The sequence below is a fragment of the Thermobia domestica genome, chromosome 6 (assembly GCF_964235325.1).
Source record: "Thermobia domestica chromosome 6, izTheDome1.hap1.1, whole genome shotgun sequence".
In the NCBI taxonomy this organism is placed as follows: Eukaryota; Metazoa; Arthropoda; class Insecta; order Zygentoma; family Lepismatidae; genus Thermobia; species Thermobia domestica.
The window spans coordinates 161,242,106-161,264,466 of record NC_137459.1 but is presented as its reverse complement, the minus strand read 5'-3'; the positions used below and the strand labels follow the sequence as shown (position 1 = coordinate 161,264,466).

Genomic DNA, 22,361 nt, shown 5'->3' with positions numbered 1-22,361 from the left:
ACTTATAGAAAGTTTCCAGGAAAAATTGTTTCACTTGTTCCTACATAGTACTGAAAATTATCTGACCCATGAAAATTTTCAGATTCTTTAAACGATCTTTCACTTTTTAACATTTATATACACGAATTCAATCAATTTTGTGATTACTGAGGAATTGTTACTTGATCACTGATATTTGTTTAGAACGGAAAATTTTCCGGAAAAATATAGAAGAAAATTTTCCACCTCACATCGCTGTTAAACAACGATGTAGGAATTTTCAAAATTTTCCGGAAAATTTTCATCACTGCCATTTATCTTTGTCGTTGCAAAGTAGGGGAGGAGGAGGGAAAGATATATGTAAAAAAATAAAAATGTAAGTGACTATCTTTGTGACGTAATCACTCTTGAACCACCCGACCGATCTCGATCAAATTTTCAACATAGGTGAGGTTCGGGTCTGGGATGGTATTTATTTATTCACTTTGACGATAGAATTTAGGACAGGGGAGGGAGGAGTTAAAAATAAATAAAACTTAATGACTCTTGAACCAAACGATCAATCTCGATCAAATTTTTAACATAGATGAGGTTCGGACTTGGGGTGTTTTTTATCGTTTCACTTTGACGGTAGAACGTAGGCGAGGGGGATAGGAGGGGGAGATATATAAAAATAAATAAAACTTAACTCTTGAACCACCGGACCGATCTCGATCAAATGTACAACCTAGATGAAGTTTAAACCTGAGATGGTTTTTGTCATATCACTTTGATGGTGTAACTTAAGTGGGAGAGACATTTAAAAATGATCGAATATGACCGACATTAGTGTCGAATCCATAGTTCTCGGGGTCGCTAAGATGAACAGTGACACTTCTGATACCGTTTAAATCCAAATTCAGCCCCGCAATTTCGGGGTGGAGAAGAAGATAATATAAAAATGATCGAAATGACCATATCAGTGTCGAATTCATAGTTTTAGGGGTCGCTGAGATAAACACTGATAATTCTGATGCCGTGCCCTGCAACATGGAGAGGGGAGGGGTGTATATATAAAAATCATCGAAAATGACCGACATCAAAGAGCCCTTTAGTAATAGTGAATAGTGACTAACTAACGGAGCATACTACTATTTTTTCGTAATTTAACTCAGCGAAGGGGGTAATTGTTGCTAGTATATAATAAACGACGTATTCAACGATTATTTACAGAAGGTTGTTCACGATAAGTATATTCGACTTTAAAACCCTTATATGGCTAGTAAATCCCCTTCCTCCAACATTGATTGTGTTTAATGTGGCGTCCAGTCACGTACGATCACACGGCAGCGTACTTTCTGCTGTAGAATGGAAAAGGTATATCTCGCTGTATTGCTTTGGCGACTTTCCGAAGACCCTGTTAGGTTTGTGGATGCCCTCGAACAAGTACCTGTTTAATCATTCCAAATCCTCAAAAGTCGATTGGTGAGGCGTCCGGGAATTTCACAGGAATGGTCGAAAATTCGGTCACTCGAATTCCCGTTTTGGGGTCCCGGGTTCAATCCCAGCCGACGCCAAGTGAACTTTGTGGTGGACAAACACCGTGTGTGTGGGTTTCCTCGGGGTTCTCCCGTTTCCTCCCACTCTTCATTCCTTCATTTCATTCATTACTCATCATTACCGTCTCCTTTAGCCTAACCGGCATAAACGTAGGACGTAAAACTCAAAGATTTCATTTCATTTTTCGAATTCCCGTTTCTTCCTTGGGTAGAACGCCTTGGATAATCGAGTGATATGGCTGGTGGAGACCTTGTCTATGACATTCTTCTGGAAGTAGACTGCATTGACTTCAGTGTTGGAAGGCACTTTGACTAGTGGCAGCGGTCCTCGACTGCAATATCACGCTGCCATCTGTAATCCTTTGGAAAACTTTTACTTGCACTGCAGTGGTCAGAACGTCTCTTGTGGTCTGCTTGACGGTAGAAACTGGATCTAACTAAGTTTCTCCCATCTAGTTAGAGCCATCACACATTCATTTCCACTTGGTCCATTGAGGTTTATTTCATTCAATTTTCTGGCGTTTGTGAACTGGATTTGGCGCTCAGTGAAACGGTGTCCGTGCACTTTGTGACACTTTCAATGCGAGATTTTTCCGGATGATATTGGAAACTGTGTCGTATGACCAAACTTCTCTGCGTTCGAGGATTGTCTTGTGTGACTGCTCTCCTGTATTGTGGGTTCAAGCGAGCTGGAGCCGTGTTCTCACAATTTAAGACCGACCTCATACCGCAGGGCACATCGTCAGATGATGAGACACACCAGATTTGCTGACAATTGTGTCCCCGCACCGTTCAGTATTGCTGAGTGGCTATAATGAGCGGCGGAAAGTCCACAAATGAACCTCCCAGAAAGCTGTCAAGCCATCGATCTGCTGAATTGATACTGTTATTAAGCATATTCCTCTATGTAGTCAGGAATGTATCGAGGCATAACAGCAGTTAAGTGCGTTGTTCGGGAGGGCTAGTAAAAGTCGTCCATTTTATCGTGGGCAACCTTATGTTATTTGCTTTTCAGTTTTAAGGTTTGTTTTGTACATATTTTTCTGTGTACATTAGTTATTGATGAGTCATTATTACAGTTGTTTTGTGCATGGAATTACATGCTTTGTTTCAAGTTAATGTGAATATACATAAGTTTGGATAAAAGTAATGGCAACGCTGTTCTCTCGTCAGAAGGCTGTGTCTCAGCATTAGAAGATTTCCGCAGCTGATAAGGGAATTTTACGTGATGAAGCATGGCGAGTGGTAATGACTGTATTATTCAGTTAAAAGCAGCAGTGCCGCAAAATAGAGAAGGAAAGTGGAAGTGCCGTAACAATGTTTCGGAAAGACGAATAACGTGAGTGGATTGAGATTGAAATGGCACCTGAACGCAGTAAACAATGTATTGAAGAACTTCGTTTTTTTCCTGTTGTTGTTGCAAAATGTAGAAACAACTTCGCGGGAAGCACTACGACACAAGATAAACCATGATCCGTGCCGTTGGCGGTCCCTGTGGTAGATTGACAAAGATTGTCACGCTGACGTAGTACGACGCCTTCCACGTGTGTAACAGATGTTTTTCTGTACATAAACCAGATATGAATTATAACAATGTTGCCATTACTTTTTATCCAACCTTTGTATACCTGTTGGGTGAAAGGAAAAGAGAGTTAACTGGAAAGTCTTCATTTTCAAGAAAAGCTAAACGAACTCTTCATTAATATTTCATATCTTGATACCTCCACAATTCCGGATAACAGTTCGAGCAACGATAGGAGAGAAGAAAGCACGGTTATTGTGAGGGGAAAAGAAAAAAGCTCGAGATTTTAACTGATTTTCACGTTTCATAACTTCTGCATATAGATAAAATAATTATCCAATGTCTTATGTACACTAAACCTAGAGGGCATACCGTTCAACATATCGAGATCAAATTTAAACTTAAGATTTTTATACGATTCTCCAAGGTTGGAAATGAGGGAGGCGTGATTTTTTTTTTCCTAGTCTCAAAAATAAGGGTAGGATAGTTTACTAAACGACGAAACTAAAATAAATAGGATTTTCTCGAAAACGACTGTTAACGATTTCGTTCATTTTTGCAAACATCGTGTGCGTGGGTTTTCTCGGGGTTCTCCCGTTTCCTCCCATTTTCTTCATTCCACCATTTCATTCATTACTCATTATCACCGTCTCCTTTAGCCTAACCGGCATAACCGTGAGACGTAAAACTTAAAATTTCATTTCATTTTTCGTTCATTTTTCATACATCAATATTTTATTAACAACCATATATTGTTGTGTAAGTCGTTTCTCTGGGAATAATCCAGAACGGGTAGTTTACTGTTGGGGTGAGTTTTTCCCGGACGATTTTCTCAAAGACTACTCATTCAATGTTTTTCTTATTTAGCAAATAAATGTTCCATTAAGAAAGCTACAATATGGTATAAATTATTTTTCACTCAAAGTTCATAAGGGGTAGTTTACCCTTGGAGTAAATTTTCTCGACCAGTTTGCTCAAAAACTGATAATTTGATTTGGCCTTACTTTATTAACCTGGGAACGGTCGAGTGTTGATTTGTGACGCGAGCGGTCGACAGGTGAGCGCGGCTCTCACTTACAATAAAATAGTTTCTATAGCCGTGTATGACTTTATGTGGGATTTATTTTGAACACATTTCTATATGTTGTCATTTTGTGATATGATGATGGTGGTGGTGGTGGTGATTTATTATTATTATTTTCGTGATCGCAAATAAAATTATAATGCATTTATATAAAACCATTTCTTATTATAAGTTATATCTATTTTTATTATCAAAGTTTTTTATGAAATCAATTTCTGTTATTCCATAAACAATATAATTAGTTGATTATCATTATCACATAAAATTATATTTTTATTATCATTATCACATAAGGATTACATTTTCTAAAGAGATATTTACATAATTAGAGCGAATTTTCAGTATATGCTCTTCATATGTTCATGCTATTCATATTTTGAGTTGGAAATTTCTAATAAAATGAAAGATATAAATATCTTAGTGTAAACACTCTACTTATGTCGCTTGATACATACAGTAGATATTCCAATAAGACACTGTTCTACCCCATGTCTCATCACTGTCTTGCTGTCATCCATTACACTTCCAGCAGATGCTGACAGTGTGTTTCCCACAGATCGGCACTTCACAGCTAGCTTGCGTATAGCTTTTTTTTTTCTGTTTTTCGCAAGCCATACCTGGATCTGCTCCTTCTTGTTGTCGATGATCTCGGAAAAATCACTCACGCCGTCGGTCGACACGTGAGCGTGGCGCTCACAAATTACGCATAGTCACATTTATAAAGCCAGTGCTACTCCAACAGAAGAGAACGAAAAGGTTACACTTGGCTCTCACACACAAGACACATCAAGAGACAGCTAGAAGCGTCTCAAGTCTGTGACCCCACTAGGGCGGCTTTGAAACGAAAACATAAACCAGGGTGAGCGCTGCGCTCACCTGTCGACCGTTCCCGGGTTAATAAGTAAACACTTAATTTACAGTTCTATAATAGACATAAATAATTTTGCATGAAAAAAGTCTACGAAGTAATTTATTCTTCGGAACAATTTCTTTACGGATGATTGTCTCAAGAACAACTTAGACAATTTCGTTCATATTTCATAAATAAACATTTCTGTAAGAATTCTTTAATATAGCATGCATATTTTCTCATGAAAAGTACATAAGGGGTAATTTGCTCTTAAAGGTGATTTCTTCTACACAGTTTTCCTAAAATTCTTTTCATATTTCATAAATATAAGGTTCGTAATAACTATATCGTGGTATAAATCAATTTAAGAAGTGAGAACGAGAAAATTTTGTGTGGTGGCCTGTATTCTTTTTCTGAGAAAATACCGTATCGAGTCTTAACGGTGTACCCAATTAATTTTCAACAAAGTTCGAATTAACCCGTTTTTCCTGGCACTACAGATATGTAGTCTCTAGACGGCGAGTGATTAGAGTAATTTAAAGATAACATAAAGATTCAATCGTATTTGAATAGATTAAAGCTTGACGCCCGTTTTCAGCACCGAGAATATCCAGTATCCGACAGGACGTGTAGCTTAAAATGGAATCCGAACCACTAGTTGGATTTATATCCGAAGCAAACACCTCCACACGTTATGAGACCCGGGACTGTGCTCAAAGAAAGTATCAAAGTGTACATTAAGGTTACAGAAATTTCTTCTTCCAGTTTTCGATTATGAGAGCTCAGTTGCATAGAGCATTATAATCTAGAATGTCCCGAATTAAATGGAGAATGCTCATAGATGGTGATAGAATATAATCTCGATGTTAATGGCAAACCGTTCATTAATTCTTTTAGTATTAGTATTTCTTGTTAACGTTAGTTACTTTACTGATATTTAGTATGCAATACGTCTTTCAACTTATTCTGTTATGCTGGTGAAGAGTGAATTGATATGATAATTGGTAATAGGATTTCTCTCTATTCATGTGTATATATATTGTCTTCAGGTAGCCGACAGAGACATTCCCAGAACTCAGCACGAGTTACAGAGGAATTCTGTAATCAAGAATGCCATGCGTGAGACATGCGTGACAGAACTGGTTGATTCGTGGTATAAAATTCTGGTAAGCGTTGTTGCAAGTAAAATATATATAAAATTCATTTGTATGTAAATTGTGTTCATATAGGTGTAGATATGTTGTGTGGTTTTTCCTCCATTTTGCACTTAGTGATAGCGAGCAATTTAAGTGGTAATTAATTGAATATCCCTCTTCAGCACGGAGATTATATTATATGACGGAAAATGGGATCTCAACTAATAGTTTTGTATTCGAGGAAAGGAGGAGGATTGAAACTATCTATCACTATACTAAGCTATATACAGCGTGGACTTACAGCTTAACGTGGAGTCCAAACCACATATCCTCCTGCTGGGAATCGAACTCGGGTCTCTTGCAGTGACTTTGACATGAAGGAATATACTTTAGTAGTAATAGTATTCACAGTTGAAGGGTTACGCCACCTAGTCCCGCTTTCCGGCATTTTATGTGAAGTTTTTTGCACAGTTCGATCAGGAGAACTTAAAATATATTAAAAAGCTTTCAACGTATGTTTTTATCAGAAATTCATTAAAAAGTAGAAACTATTTTGTTCCATCTATATGTATCATTAAGAATTACGTAAATATAAAATAATACAGTGGGTAGTTCATAAAAATTAGGCTACATTAAAATATTATTAATGTAAATTCCATAGTGATAAGTAATAGTATTAAAACTATTCCATAGTCTCTCTTGGATCAGGAGTCTCTTCATTGGTTTGAAGCATATTTCCGTACTTCACTCTCCTTAGCCAGACTTCCCTATCGTTGTAGTTATCTTCCTAACATCTTGCATTATTTAGTCTGTATATTTCAATCATGGCCTTTCTCTAGTCATTCTTTCTACCATTTCCTCATTGGCAATAGCGTGATTCCTCCGTTTCTTGTGTTGAATCATCTTGTCCAATGTTTTGATGTCTTCATTATACTACTTTCTACTCTTTAACATATTTTTGTTCGATACCGTAATTCACCCATGTAATTTGAACCATTCTTCAGTAGCATTACACTTTCATTCTCCATTTTTCTTTCTAGAGTGCGTGCTTCACTCTCTGAGTTTTGTGTCACGTTTTTGGACAGAAGCTTTAGTTTCGCTAGGAAATTCTTCTCTGGAGCTTTTCTGCATTTCAGATATTGTTTGTGTTTATGTTGTACATCCTAAGTAATAAAATTTGTTCAATTCTTCCACCATGTAATTCCCTGATTTAATCATTTTTCTTGTGATTTCTTTTCTTACATGTCTTATACAGATAATATTAATCATTTTTTGGTTAATCTTACTGGATTTTTTTGCTAAGCCTCCTGTATTCCATTAAGACCTGCCTCCCAGTAGTGCAGTATCGTCTGCAAGTCCTAAGCGTGTGTACGCTGCTTACTGAAAACATTTGAGCCTAACTCTCAGAATAGGGAGGGAGGCCAAATTATATTGTTATATCTTATTTCCTTATTGTCATTAATCATACTCATATTTCTAAGTCTTGTTTATTTTGTTAAGTTCTTGAAGTTAGTGGTTGTGAAGCGTCTAGGTAGGCACCATGTTGCAGTAGCTACATTATAGTGTTGCATTATATACAGATTGAAAGGAGAGTTTAGTAGAAGATATACGTAATGGAAACTGAGAAAAATTTATAAGAATTAAAATATATAAAATTGAAATCGATCAAGAAGGAAAGTTATATATGTAATAATAATACAAAGAATGAAGTGTTGACAATAATGAGAGATTATGCAGAAGAAATAGTATGTGCGAAAAAAATATTTAGATGTGTTGAAAACTGTGAGTGGAGAGGTAGCGTATTATAAGCACTCCGTGGATAGGGATGGTGATGTGAGAGTCGTACTGTCTCCTTCAAGGAATGGAAGTGAAGGTCTAGTGTACTATTATGGTGGCTTGAGTGTTCAGGGACAGGTAGATGGAGAATTCTTACTTTACAGGAGTATCGGTGGTTGTTCATGCGAATCTAAAGAGGAGCTAAGAATTTCTCCAACACAGAAAACGGACAAGTGAGTGTATTTAAGGGTGTACATCAGGTTGTAAGCCTCGCAGCTACCGGAATAATGGAAAATGTTACGTTTATGTTGGAATGTTAGAAGTGCGTGCAATAAGGATGAAGGTTGAGGACCACTGGTAAAAATATTTTAGGACTAGTTAGAAGAGCTTTCCCGGTTTCAGGTGAGGTGGGGAGTATAGAATAAGCAGGGTTCATTTTTTTTCTTCAGCGAATGAAGGCTGCAACGGTATTGAGTAACAATGTCTTAAAAGCTTTTACAGATTTTTTAGAGGTTTTAGTTGGTAGAATTGCTTGCGGATAAGAGGAAGGGGAAGATTATTCGGTTTGAAGAAAGCTAATGAGAGGGTTTTGAAGTAGTTAATGAATAATGTGGAGGATCAGATGTGTGTTTTCTATATGACCAAGGCATAGGGTAAGGAACGTTGGATGTTGTGAGGTTGGGAACTCTTAAAGCAGAGCTATTTCAGACTGTTGGTAAGTTGATGTACGCCAGTGTCGAGACACCCATTCTCGAATCTGACGTCCAGAAAGGAAGGTGACTTTGTCGTTGGGAAAGGATCAACTGAATTTGACTGGACATTTGTTGTAGGAACTGTAGTAGTAGTTCAAGTACTGGTTGGTTGTAGGGACGATATTAGGAAAATGTCGCCTATGAATCAAGTCTAGAAAGTAAGTTGGTATTGATGAGCGTAGTATTTCTCGTTTCAGAAGCGCCATGAATAGGTTGGTGTATGATGGGGCCGTAAGGGTATCCGTAAGTGCTTTGATTTGTAGATAGTTATCTTCAGATGTGAAGTTACTCTTGGTTAGGACAACTGAACTGGTTGGATTAGGAATTGAGTGCTGAGGTTTTGTGGTTCGGTGCATGTGTTGGGGAATTCTTCAATGGAGCTTAGGCTATGACTGACTGGGGTGTTGGTGTATAATGAAGTCACATCTACGGATGTTAAGTTGATATTAGATTGTAGAGATTCGAAGATGGAGGAAGTAATGAATAGAGAGGGGATTTTGTCTTTGATCTATGATGAGCCAGGACATGTGATTGGAAGCAGTACAGAAAACAGAAATTCGTTCAATGTTGATACATTACTGGAAACAATGTTTCGTTTTTATTGTATAATTCTTTGTATTTTAGGAGCGGATACAATGTCTAGGTTTTGAGTATTTGAGATAGGCTGTTGAATGAACCATATTTGCGGCATTCTCCAAAGGTCTGTGGCAAGTCTAACGGTGTTCCTCACACAGAGATCCATCACAGTATCTGGAAATTCCTCCAGCCTTCCTCTAAGGACACCCGTCTTTTATTTAGAAACGAATTTCTGATCTCCATTTCCCGAATACCCTTCAGTTACATAATATCAACTGCCGAACACAGGACCATATTGGAACTGCGATCTTAGCATACAGCCATCATCTGCCAAAGCAAATTCACTTCGTGCATTTCCAGCAATACAACCACATTTCTTATGTTTAGATTGAAGTCTCTAGTCTGTCGTACACATCAAACATGCCAAAATTATCCAAGATCTTGGCTTCAGGAGCTCGCATGGCCACTTAGGGAACCTGTGTTTGTCTCATTACGTTTTCCCCCAACAACTATTCCAAGAGCCTCTCGTCAGCATGCACTAACAATGCAAGGAAATCACCGAAAAAATTGAAGAGAACACCGTAGGCCGAAAGGCTTACTCAATACGATCCCAGAATTCATTCTTTACAGAAACTAATGAATCTTGCGTATCTCATACTTGTCACCACCCTGAAACCAGAAAGCTTTTCCCGCCACATCCGAAAATTGTTTACTGGGGCACCCAACCTCCATCCTTGATATGAGTACTAGTTCCTCGGAAACACCTCCAGCGAAGAAATGCCATTAATCTAGATATAAAACTATCTTGTATTCGACATGCTTTGACCTTCCAACGTTCCATCGCAAAGATAACACACATTTTTTTACTGTCAAGCAACGAAAGGACAGAAGAAAGTATGGCGATTATGAGAAAAATCGAATTGGAGATTTGAACGGATTTAGAAGTTTCATGGCCCATAGTAACCGAAAAAGTTATTTTTCGACATCTGTCCGTCTGTTCATCCGTTCGTTTTGATGAACATTACCATAGAGGCTTTACTGTTCAACGTATCGGGACTAAATTTTGAACTTAACATTTTTATGTAATGTGATAGTACTGTAATTCCTAATTTTGGGCTTGAAATCTGATAGGTAATTATTGTGATCTATTGATATACATTTAACAAGTTTACATTTTGAATCTTAGGATTGTAGTTACGACTCATAGGCCAAGGTCATTGGTGGGAAAATTTAGGACTTGGAACCAGGTAGTTAATTATTAAAACCGATTGATACGAAACAATAGCAACCACATACTTTTTAGAGCTTTAGTTGCAACTCATAGTCCATCCATGATGGAAAGATATTCTTGGTGCAGCCTGATTGGCTGGTTACTTTCAAATCGCTGTTTCAATATTTTCGATTTATTATTATTATTATTATTATTATTATTATTATTATTATTATTATTATTATTATTATTATTATTAAGTTTGAATATTTTTGAACCCTAGTATTGTAGTTATGACTCATAGTCAAGAGTCACTGGTTGAAAATTTTAGGACTTGAAACATAATAAATAATTATTAAAATGTATTGACATACACGTACAATTTCACACTATAAACCTTAGAATTTGTAGTCATAACTCATAATATAAGATCTTAGATTCAGCCGAATAGTTGAAAACCGTTTATTTGTTAATCGTATAGTTGGAAACTGTTAAGTTTGACAGTTAACCGTGAAATGTTTCTCTTATCACAGTATTTCCGCTTGTCAGTGTTTGCATTCCTAAAGAATGTAGATGAGATTTTAAACTGGAAGTTTTCATATTAGCTGATAGGTAATTATTAAAACCGATTGCTACGCAACTTTGAAATTTCACATTTTGAACTTTACTGACAATCCATAGTCTGTCATCGGTGAGAAGTTAGTTTTAGTGGAGTCTCATTGCTAATAACTTCCAATTTTCTGCTTGAAATTTTTCAAAAGTTTTTTGTTTAATTTTTAGTTTAAAAGAGATGTTGATCTCTGTATGAACATTTTCGTATTTAAATTTTTAGTTTGGAAATTTTTGAATCTTAGTATTGTAGTTACGACTGATAGTCTAAGGCCATTGGTACAAAGTTATTCGTGGTGCAGTTTGATTGGCTGATCATTTTCAAATTTCTGTTTAACGTTTTTCAAAAGTTTGTTTAATAATTTTTTGATCACTGTTCTTAAATTTTTAGTTTGAAAATGTTTGAATCTTAGTATTGTAAACCTTAGTAGTTATGACTGATCGTCTAAGGTTATTGATGGAAAGTTATTCTTGGTGCAATCTAATTGGCTGATCACTTTCAATTATCTGTTTAAAATTTTTGAAAAGTTTTGTTGAAAATTTTTGGAACATGGTTTGAAAATTTTTGTTTTCAAATTTTGTTTGAAAATGTTTGAACCTTAGGCGTGTAGTTGGGACTGATAGTCAAAGGTCATTGGTAGAAAGTTGTTGTTAGTGCAGTTTGGTTTTCTAATTACTCCCCAATTGTCATTTATTTTTTTTTTTAAGTTTGAAGCTATTTGCTTAAAATATTTAGTTCAAAAATTTTTTCGACCAATTTTAATTTTTTTAATTTTTAGTTTGACAAATTTTTGAACATTAGGATTGTAGTTAGGACATGTAGGCTAAGGTCATTGTTAGGAAATTATTCTTGGTGAAGTTTGATTGGCTAATCACTTTCAAATCTCATTTTTTTAAAAATATATACATATATGTATTTTGAAAATTTTTAGTTTTAAATTTTTAATCTGTCGCCAGTTTGAAATTTTTTGTTTGAAAACTTTTGATTGAAAATTTTCAGCCTAAATATTTGTGTAAAAATTTTTAGTTTAAAAATTCTTGCGCACTCTGAAAAAAAAAAAAAAAAGAAGAAAAAATGTGTCTAGCAAAAATAACTGTTTCTGAAGAATCAGAGCAGTTTAGATAAAAATATGACAATATTATACATGAATGCAAGCGCACATTGGGCTGAACTAAGCATTTACTTGACACAGCTGAAAGCTTGAACGTTATAAAAACTGGCTCATATCATTCACAATCTTTTCAAATCCTTGCTGGTAACAACTCATTGTTGTTTTGTTCAGTGGGTATGGATCACCAATATCGCTTTAATGTATAATTACAATTAACTAATCAAATATAAGAAACAATGTTAACAATACAGCAAAGACAAAATAAGAGGAAATATGATGTCATAGCAAACAGTTCATGTGACTTCATAATGCCTGAGAATCAGGGTCACCTTCCAAAAATCTAGTTTCAAGGGTACGTTGACCTTAACATACCCTTTTTGAATTAAAATGGTCCTCTCAAAATAGAGATCTAAGATTACAAATTAATCCTGTTTAAGGATGTAACCCTACTGACCTTTTTGGAACCTTTAAAAGAATGTCAAATTCATACACCGTACTAAGTTTATTCATACCTCTATAAAGTTTATTCATACCTCATACCTTAGAGGATAATTAAAAAAAAAAAATACCAGATTTGTATCTTTTAGGGAATTTGAATATCAAAATTTAGAGAAGTTAGTCCTACGCCATGACCCTTGGGCAAGACCCTTCTGCCAAAAATTTTTGACGACCTTTTCACCTCAAAAATTACCAAAATTAGACCTGAAATTTAAGAGGGAAGTTTCGTGGTCCATGTTGTATAAATGAAAATGAACTCTTGTACCTAACAATAAGACCATTTTTTGTAAAAAGAAGTCTCATCGTAGAAGATAGATTAGGTCAAAGAAAACTCCCAAATATGCATTTTTTGCGAAGTTACGGAACGAATAGGATCACCTAAACTTGCAGAGATCCATACCAAGTTCCTGTGATGGGTACAAAAATTCTATAAACACCATCTAAGAGAACGAGGACCTTATAATGCATCATCCCAGAGTACGATCACTGAGGGATCATGACCCCCAGGACCATAGACACAGAAGTAGAAAGCAGACACCATGGCCCCTGATTCAAAACTTCTACGCCAATGTCGTCATACTACGTGACCCTAGGGATGGAGGTTACTTTTAAATTTCCCACAATGTACCCATATCGTTTGAAGGAGAATGAAATCATGTACTCATACTTATTTATAGAACCATGTGTTTTGACAAAACGTCATCATAGAAGGTAATTAACAATAAAGCCTTCCAAATTTACATTTTAAAGCAATTTTTTACCCATAATAGGAACGAGATAGACCAAAAATTTAGAGAAGGTGGTCTGCGTAGCCAAGGGGACATTCAGAACTCCCGCGTCAATGACGTCGTAACATGCGACCCCGAGAGGCGGGCAAATTTGGAATTTCCCGCGGGGGCATGGCATAAGACCACGCGATCTCTAATTAATCAGAATCGTCATGTGATGAAAATCCACCAATAAGCGATAAGTAAGCGATGAACCAGCCCATACTACTTTTCTATGAACGATGTATTCGCTGTCTTTTTGATGCTGTGTGTGTGAGTGGCTTAGTGCGAACCCGATCAACAAAGTGTGACAGATGATGTTAAGAACTTGTTTAAACTGACTTAGATTTAAAGGTAAATCAACTGCAATTCAAATCATTTACAAACTTTCACGGTTATTTTTCAGAAAATGTATCACGAATCAGCGCCACATATTGTTGTATCGTGTCTTCATGTAATTGGTGCCTATGTATCCTGGATTGATATAAATTTAATAGCAAATGACCAATTTGTGGCAGAGTTGATTCGGTTCTTGTCAAGTCCTCATCTTCAAGATGCATCTGTATATTGTATCTTAGATATCGTTTCGAAAGGCATGGACCCAGTTCAAAAAACAAGACTGATTGAATCATTTTATAATATTTTACATCCCATGATAAGACAGATGTTGGTAAGTGCTTTACGTTTATATTGTTGTTAGAATGCAGATATAGTGGGGTTGAATTGAAGGTCAATTAGGAACTATTTAAAGTGTGCAAAATCATGTAAAGAACGCAATTTTTGAAATGCACACCATTTCTGTTCTAGTAAGTTGCTTTCGTTAGCACTGATCCTTACACGATTTTTATCTATTGTCTTTGTGGTTAGTAGTCACGGAGCGCCAAATGGCGCATGATCGTCATGTTTTCTGTACGGTAGGAGATTTCATAACGTTTACCACATTTGTAATAAGTTTTCACTATGACAATACGCTGTACCATCGTGAAGCGTTCCGTTCCTACCCGTACAGAAAATAGATGACGATCATACGCTATTCGGCGCTAGATAAGTATTACCCACAAAGACAACAGATGAAAATCGTGTAACGTTCGGTGCTGCCAGGTTACTATAATAGAAATGGCGAGTATTTCAAAAGTTGCGTTCTTTATTGGACACCCATTATTTATTTATTTATTTATTTATTTATTTATTTATTTGTATTTGCCCTTTGAAAGGTAACGAGGTTCACACGCTTTTTAGAAAACTCAAAAATTTTTAAGCCAAGTCGATGTTCTTGAGCTTCTCTTATTGTAACTGTTAAGGTTTATAGATCACGTACTGGGAAAAGATATTTGAAAATAGTATCAGTCGTATTGTTATTTGTGGTAATTTTTATTTCTTAAGGTGGATCACCACCCGGTAGTCAGTACATATGTTAGCTCATTCCTTCAATTACTCCGCAATGAAACGTTACATATTATAAATATTGTACTATAAGATAAAGTTATGTTTCAGCTACAACACAGGATTCATTTGGTTGTGTCTTCTGATATCGAGAAAGGTAACAAAAGAAAATATTTGATTCGTTTTACAATGAGCACACAAGATGACACTTGCTGTTAGATCTTACTAGAAGTGCTCAATTTTATGAAATGTTTATTTGAATGTGTAAAGTACTTATCGTAACGATCTTATTACAAAATAGATATATTGTTTGACCGTTTTTCGTGTTATGTTTCACATTTTATTTAAATATTAATTTACATTTAAGGAAATAGATTTTGAGAAGAAACTTGCACAGAACGTCATAATGCGTAGTTGCCAAATTTGTACGTTTAATTCCTGGATTCTAGCGTTGCAGTTTGAGAAGCGGAACTTAGCTGTGAATTGCGGTAAGGGTAGAACACTAATTTCTCCAGTAAGCATCCAAGCAGAATACCATGATTACTTCCTTTATTATCTGGCACCAGTAAACACTCGACACTACCTGGAAACGCCGTACTATTCAAGCAGTGTTTAGCATAGCACCGAGAACACCTAGTGATCCGCCTTAAGAATAAGATCGGACATCTGAAATCCTAGTAAATATTTTGTTGTGACGTTCGTCCGTTATTGTATTAAATTAAGCAGTCGCTTGACAGACACAGATAGCTTGTGATTGCTTTTAAACTGGAATAATTTTTTCTTTGTATTTTCCTGATAAATTTTAGGTATATATATATTTTCATGAATGCTGGTAATTTAGAATGCAACGGTGATTTGTATTTTAGTGTAATGAAAATGTTCATGTGTAAATTACTTTGAAAAACAAAATATTTGTTTTACTTCCAGAATGACGAGACCGATTTCTCTGTAAGTGTGGCTAAATTGATAGATGAAATGGGTTTAAATCTTATTGAAAGCTATAACAAGTAAGTAATAAATTCGTATTTGCACATTACGAATAAATATTTGGTCTCGTTTGTAAACACATTCTAAACAAGAAACTCAAAAGTCCGACTAGAATTCACTGTTTGTGCTATAGTGTGGTACGTTAATTCCATTTTGAAGGCTCACGTATTGCGTTTTTCGGAGGGGGTCACAAGTTGTATTTAAAATGCCTTTCCTTCAAATAATAATTGTTACTGCATTGCCCGCAGTAATTTATATTGTCTTGTTTTAATTATATTCGCAAGAAAGACGACCCAGAAAGTTGCACATGGTTTGACTCCTTGCAAGATCAGAAAGAAGTTGTATATTCCTTTCAAGACTATGTTTACATGGAGAAATATTGTAGGCTGGAAGATTTTTTATGATGGCTACAAGATTCTTGTAAAGTGGCAACCTGGCTTTAAGTTAGAGTTGTAAAAATCGGCATATAAACTCTCAAATAATAATAATAATAATAATTATCTATTAAAATGCTACAATAACAATTAAGAGCGACTGAGCTTCAACCTATAACTTTAGCTTTGAAAACTTTGATTTACGGTTATTTGTTTATTTCACGTTTATAACAAATATTTTTAAAAAGGTGTACTTTAAATAAATTACTTAAAGAGATCTTTTTCACAAAGTTTATCCTTCTAAATTATTGTTCAAAGCCTTTGCATTTTAATAAGCCTTCTCCGAAATAAATGCAAATGAATTGTGCGGCCATCTCTGGAGTTTTTTAAACTATACGTTTGTGGACGTTTATATGTTTGTGGCAAATCCTTTCGACAGTGAGATCTCGGAAACTACAGGCTCTAGAAAGATGATGTTTTCACTGATCGATTGCAAATTTTGCGTAGATTGTCCAGTTCTAACTCAATATTTAAAAAAAAACATGACCATTATTTATTTATTACATTTTTACGGGTACACTGGAAGTGTTGACATTAAAAAAATAAAACAAACTAAAGCATCATATCCTACCTATTATACATTCCAACACCATATAATTGTATATAGGAGCTGCATGTCTCTCAGGTGTTTGTTTCATGGCCAAATTATAATGAAAACGAAGGATAACCATTTATCCAGTCTAAGTTGAATCTTTATTGTTTGGAGTGTTTTGCCCAATGAACACCATATATCAGTGACATTGTAATTGATTGTATGTGTAATGTATTAGCTTATTTTAAAATGTATAAAACGATAATCATGCCTGTTCTGTATGGTTGCGAAATATGGTCGCTTACTCGAAACGAAGAACATAGATTGAAAGTGAGAACAAGATCCTGAGACGAATATTCGGACCCATTAGAAACGGGAATAGGGAATGGCGGAATCTTCATAACGAGGAACTACATAATTTATACGGTTTATCCAACATTGTTACGGTCATCAAATCTAGGAGACTCAGGTGGGCAGATCATGTAGTCAGGATGGAAGAAAGAACGAACGCTTTCAAAATCTTAGCTGGAAGACCAGCCGGAAAACGACCATTAGGAAGACGTAGGTGCAGATGGGAGGACAATATTAAGATGGATCTCGTAGAAATAGGATAACAAAGTAGAAAGTGGATCCAATTGGCTAAGGATAGAAGTCAGTGGAGAGCTTTTGTAAACGCGGCATTGAACCTCGGGTTCAAATTAATCATTTGTGTGGGAGTGAATTCTCCTTCTCTTCTGTATTTAAAAAAGTATATTCCTATTGTAACTTTCGTTAAGGAATCTTATTTTCAAAATTAAGAATTATTCGTCGTAGTTGAGATTAAAATGGATAAAGATAAGGCAATGAAAATATTTAATTAAAAATAAATGCTTCTACAATGCATACCATTATTAGTAGGAAGCATAGTTATAGATGTACCGTATAATTGTTAACTCGCTGAAAATATTCTTCTTCTTACTTTCGAGGCATTCCTTTAGTTGACGAACGCTCGGAAACGTGGGCGTTCTTAAAGCTCTTCACTGTATCACACTTTTTAAATTCCATGAATAATTTAGGTAGTAAAAAATGATAGTGTAGAAAGTAAACCTTATATTACGTACAAAATGTTAAATACGAAGTAATAGCTGTTTACAGTTTTTTTTCTTTCTTCTTACTCACAGGCATGAAATCTGAGTTTACATTGCATAACGTTATAATTGCCGTGTACTCAAATTGTTACTTAATGGTAACACTTGAATGCTCCCCCCCCCCGCATATATGTACAAGGGCGGATCCAAGGGGGGGCACGGGCTTTAGCCCCCCCCCTTGACGCTCAGGTTTACACTGGATAAAATGAACTTCAATCCTGCTTTACACTGGATAAACGGCAAACTATGGCTTAGCCCCTCCCTTGATCATATCCTGGATCCGCCACTATATATATATATATATATATATACACCAAAGTTATAATTCTCAGTATTCGCGTTAGAAATGAAATGTGGCATTTAGAATCAATATGCGGTGATGTTTGATGTCAAAAATTAATATGACCATCCGAAACTCCAAGCAGAACCATTTATCTTATTTTAAAAGTAAATAGCCCATTTTTGTGATACAGTATGCGATCAACATTCTTCTAAGCTTTTGATACTAAACAAGGTATAAAGCCAAGATAATAGTAGTGCTCTTATTATTTATACAGTAGAGTAGTTACTATAAAATCTTTGAAATTTTTGTTTTCTTTCTTTTTTAAGTTTGGAAATAAATTACGTGGTACAGGATTTTCCTAGTGTAAGGCAAACATTTTTGCTTGTATTGTTCTGTTTGATATTTAGCTGTTTATTATTATTTTCAGATTACAGAAGGCTGGAAACACCACAGAAGCAACTCTGATTTTGCAAGCAGTTGAAAATAAAATGCCGTTAATGTTAGAAATTCTAGGTAGCGAATATGACGATTTATCGTCTGCTGTCATCGAATTCGGAAAAGCATATTGTCACGTAAGTTTTGAGTTCATATGGCATGTACCTTAACCAAACCTTTGCTGTGTAATATCAATTTTAATATCACAAATACTTACTATCTTAATTTACAGAATATGGAAGCTGGTGGAGTTCTTGACAAATTAGTACTGTCAATTTAAGTAAATTAATTTAAGTCAATTAATTAGTACTGTCAATCTGAATGCAGCTACCTTACGTGTTCATATTATAATTATGCAACCTAATCTATGAGTGAAGCCTTTTCCGTGCTTAAAGTTAAAAATAAATAAATAAATAAATAAAAGCATGATTTTCAGTTACTTCCTGTTCTTACGATTTATTGATTAGTAATTAAAAATTCCTGCTCCACTAAGTAGAGTGCTTCAACAAAACTGTGCGTATTTTATTAGGAGCTGTTCTGTACCCAAGTGAAGTTATTAAATGTAAATGACAGTATATTTATTTTGAGCACTTGGTATTATCAATCCCGACGAGAGTGTGAGGGAGCCGGTGCTTTTTTTCCCTGGGCCCGGACTGCCGAGGGGCCCCGAATAGAGAAAATGTTATATCCCTTGTGCTAAAGAGAAAATTGCTACAAATATTTTTCGTATTTTTAAAAACATGTTTACCTTGATATCGTTTAATGTTTATTTATTATGTTTAATTGTTATATTGTTTATTAGTTCTTCATTCTTTTGCTATATGTGTGCACAAAATACAGAAAAAAAGATACTTTAACCCTTCCAGGTCCAAAACCTGATCCATTACAGCTTGGACCAAGGGTGGCACTTTGTGCTACAGTGTTAATATTAATTTGGAGACTAAGATTAGTTTTCTGTTTGTGAATAACAAAAGTTAACAGTATTTTATAAAGCAAATTAACAACTTTAATAAATTTAAACGCACTCAAAACTATTTGGAGATATATATATATATATATATATAGATATAGATAAGAATAAAACTTACATAGTTTCTGATAGTGATACAGTTTGATAGTGATGCTTCAATATTTTGGCGACTTCTTATGTGCCTTTTATACTTTTGCCTTAGTCACAGTCTTCTAATGGGAACTGGCACACCTTTCACAGGGGTATCGTCTTGGACCAAGAGTGGCACTTTGCCGCCTTAAGAAAAATATATAAGTAAATTAATCCAATATGAAAAATTTAACGGTATATATATATAATTTGAATCACTATATTTCAAAGAACAATAACTATTAATATCAAGTTTCTTCCTCAAGTAACTTTCGAGTATGACAAAAAGATGTTCATTTGTGGCACTTTTTGCCACTCTTTGTCCACGGAGGGATAAATTACTTCCTCTATCAAAAGAAAATATTTTCTTTCTGAGAAAAAAGAGGGAGCTGTAGCACAGTGTACAACAGAAATGCCGCTTACAGAACGCAAACACTGAAACTCTGTATGACCTACGCGGGATTGAAAGTATACTGAAACTCGTTTGAGTGTATACTTATGTCGTCAATATGGTTTAAAATACTGACAGCTATCAACTACAGGAACGTTGTCTTGCAAGCAAGAGAAATTAATTTTGGATGTCAAAGTTGAGAATATCACAAGTTTGAGAGTTCTAATACTACTACGCAGTAAATGGGAATACATTTTGCAAAAATGTAAACTTGTGAGCAGAAATCTAGGAACGACTTTAGATTTTCCGGAAAGGCGCATAAGCAAGAAACGTTTAGCAGACGGAACTGTTGAAGAACAAGAAAGAAAGAAACCCGAAGAAATTTTCAGTCAGTTTCTATTATTATTATTATTATTATTATTATTATTATTATTATTATTATTAATCTAGAGTGTGTTACAATCAACCTCAAATGTCACTATAAGGCAATACATGATCTAAACACGAAATTTGATTTCTTGTGGAACTATCCAGCGCTGAGCAATGATGAACTTGAGGGAAAAGAAAGAACGTGGTTAGAACTATACAGCGATGATGTATCAGATGATATGGTTCATCTACAAGCGATTCAATCTGCCAACTTCAGTGCTGCTCTGACACTATTTCAGTTGCTCAACACAATTCATGACCAAAAACTAGCCAACATTTTCCCGGATGTTGTTATTGCTCTTCGTATTTTTTGTACCATACCAGTATCTGTGACGAAGGCTGAAAGAAGATTATCCGACATGTGAACTCTTATAATGGAGTCTACTTTAGCCCGTCAGCAAAACTTTAGTGATATCATAGATACATTTGCTAGCAGGAAAGCAAGAAAGGCTGTTTTGTAAATTACGAAGTTTAACTCCAGAAATGTAATTAGTACATTGTATTTAATGTAATTAGTGTAATGTAACTAGTAAATATATGAGATATAGTTCGTCAGTTATTATGCCGGGCGCAATGAAAATTCAACCCTGTGGCCCGAGTTGGCTCTCGACGGGCCTGGGTATTATACTTATTTCTGTTGAAATAGAAATGTAGTATTTATCTTCTTCTGATTTCTTATTAGATGACAACAGTGGGACGTAAAGCAGGAAAGATTTCTTATTAAATATACCAGAATTGGTACTGATTATTTTGTTAATCAGGCCTAATTACTGACTTAAATTTGAATTTGAATTTCTCAAGGCAAAAAGGAAATTACCATATTTCTTCACATAGTTAATATTACGACTTCGCTATTTTATTTATTTATTTTTAAATTTGTGTCAGTATAGGTTTTAGTACTTTATCACAATTTACAACAGTCAAAATACTTCATAAATTTTAATAAATTTCTGTTAATTCATAGTTACCTGAAAGTTATTGCAGGAAATACCTTTTATTTTTATAATTTATATATTAAAACTAGTGTTTAGCTGTAAATTACATTAATTTTGTAATTATTAATTTCTATCAGTAAGTGATGATAATTATATGTCTGTTATAATTATATGTTGCATCGTGGCCCAAAAGTAGATATGTACCCCTGCATTGATCAAGTATAACATTCTGGCTTATGGGTTTATTTGCTTCGGCTGTTCTGGGCTTAAGGTATAAGTAAAAATACATTAAGAACAAGTAATAAAGAAGCTAGGTCTACCTGTTTGATAATAATGAGAAATGATGTGAAATACAGTGAGCAGATCAGTACGGAACTGTATACCTACTTTTGGGCCACCGTGTGTATTATATATTATGTTATATATTATATTATGTGGTGACAATATTTCTCTTACTTTATTACATTTATTGGTAACTCAGATTACAATCTCCGAGCTGAAATACGTTGTCAAAAAAAAAAAAAAAAAAAAAAAAAATCATTCTACGTTATGCACAAGTTATTGTTATTTTTTAAAATTCATTTCTTCAGTAACTTACATATTTTTATTTTTCAATCCTTTTATAAGGAGTTTGGTTTAACAAAACTCCTTGATATATTTAGTCTGTCTGCCCGTCTAGGAAACAAGAAACCTCAAGAATTACTTGATAAATCCCCTTCAGTTTCTGCCAGGATATGGAGGTTGAAAAGTTATGAATTGAGTTAGTTGATATAGGTGATATTCAAACCAGAAGTGATAGAAATCAACTATTTTCAATTTTAACGCTCGTCATTTTAAAACAAGAATAGTGATAGTGAGAAGCAGTTTCCGGTAATCGATTAAATGTCTTATGAATGCATTTTATCTCGGTCCTTAAC

At 35.0% G+C, this 22,361-nt stretch overlaps 1 protein-coding gene across 3 annotated transcripts in view; it reads left to right on the top strand.

The window, feature by feature from the left end:
* LOC145688293 (exportin-T-like) overlaps window positions 1-22,361 on the top strand; it is a 104,378-nt gene that overhangs the window by 35,198 nt on the left and 46,819 nt on the right. For all 3 annotated transcript variants that reach the window (XM_081762296.1, XM_081762294.1, XM_081762295.1), the window contains 4 exons: window positions 6,023-6,139; window positions 13,816-14,079; window positions 15,720-15,799; window positions 18,583-18,727. In XM_081762296.1, the coding sequence (XP_081618422.1) occupies window positions 6,023-6,139; window positions 13,816-14,079; window positions 15,720-15,799; window positions 18,583-18,727 (606 nt within the window). The remainder of the gene's footprint in view (window positions 1-6,022; window positions 6,140-13,815; window positions 14,080-15,719; window positions 15,800-18,582; window positions 18,728-22,361) is intronic.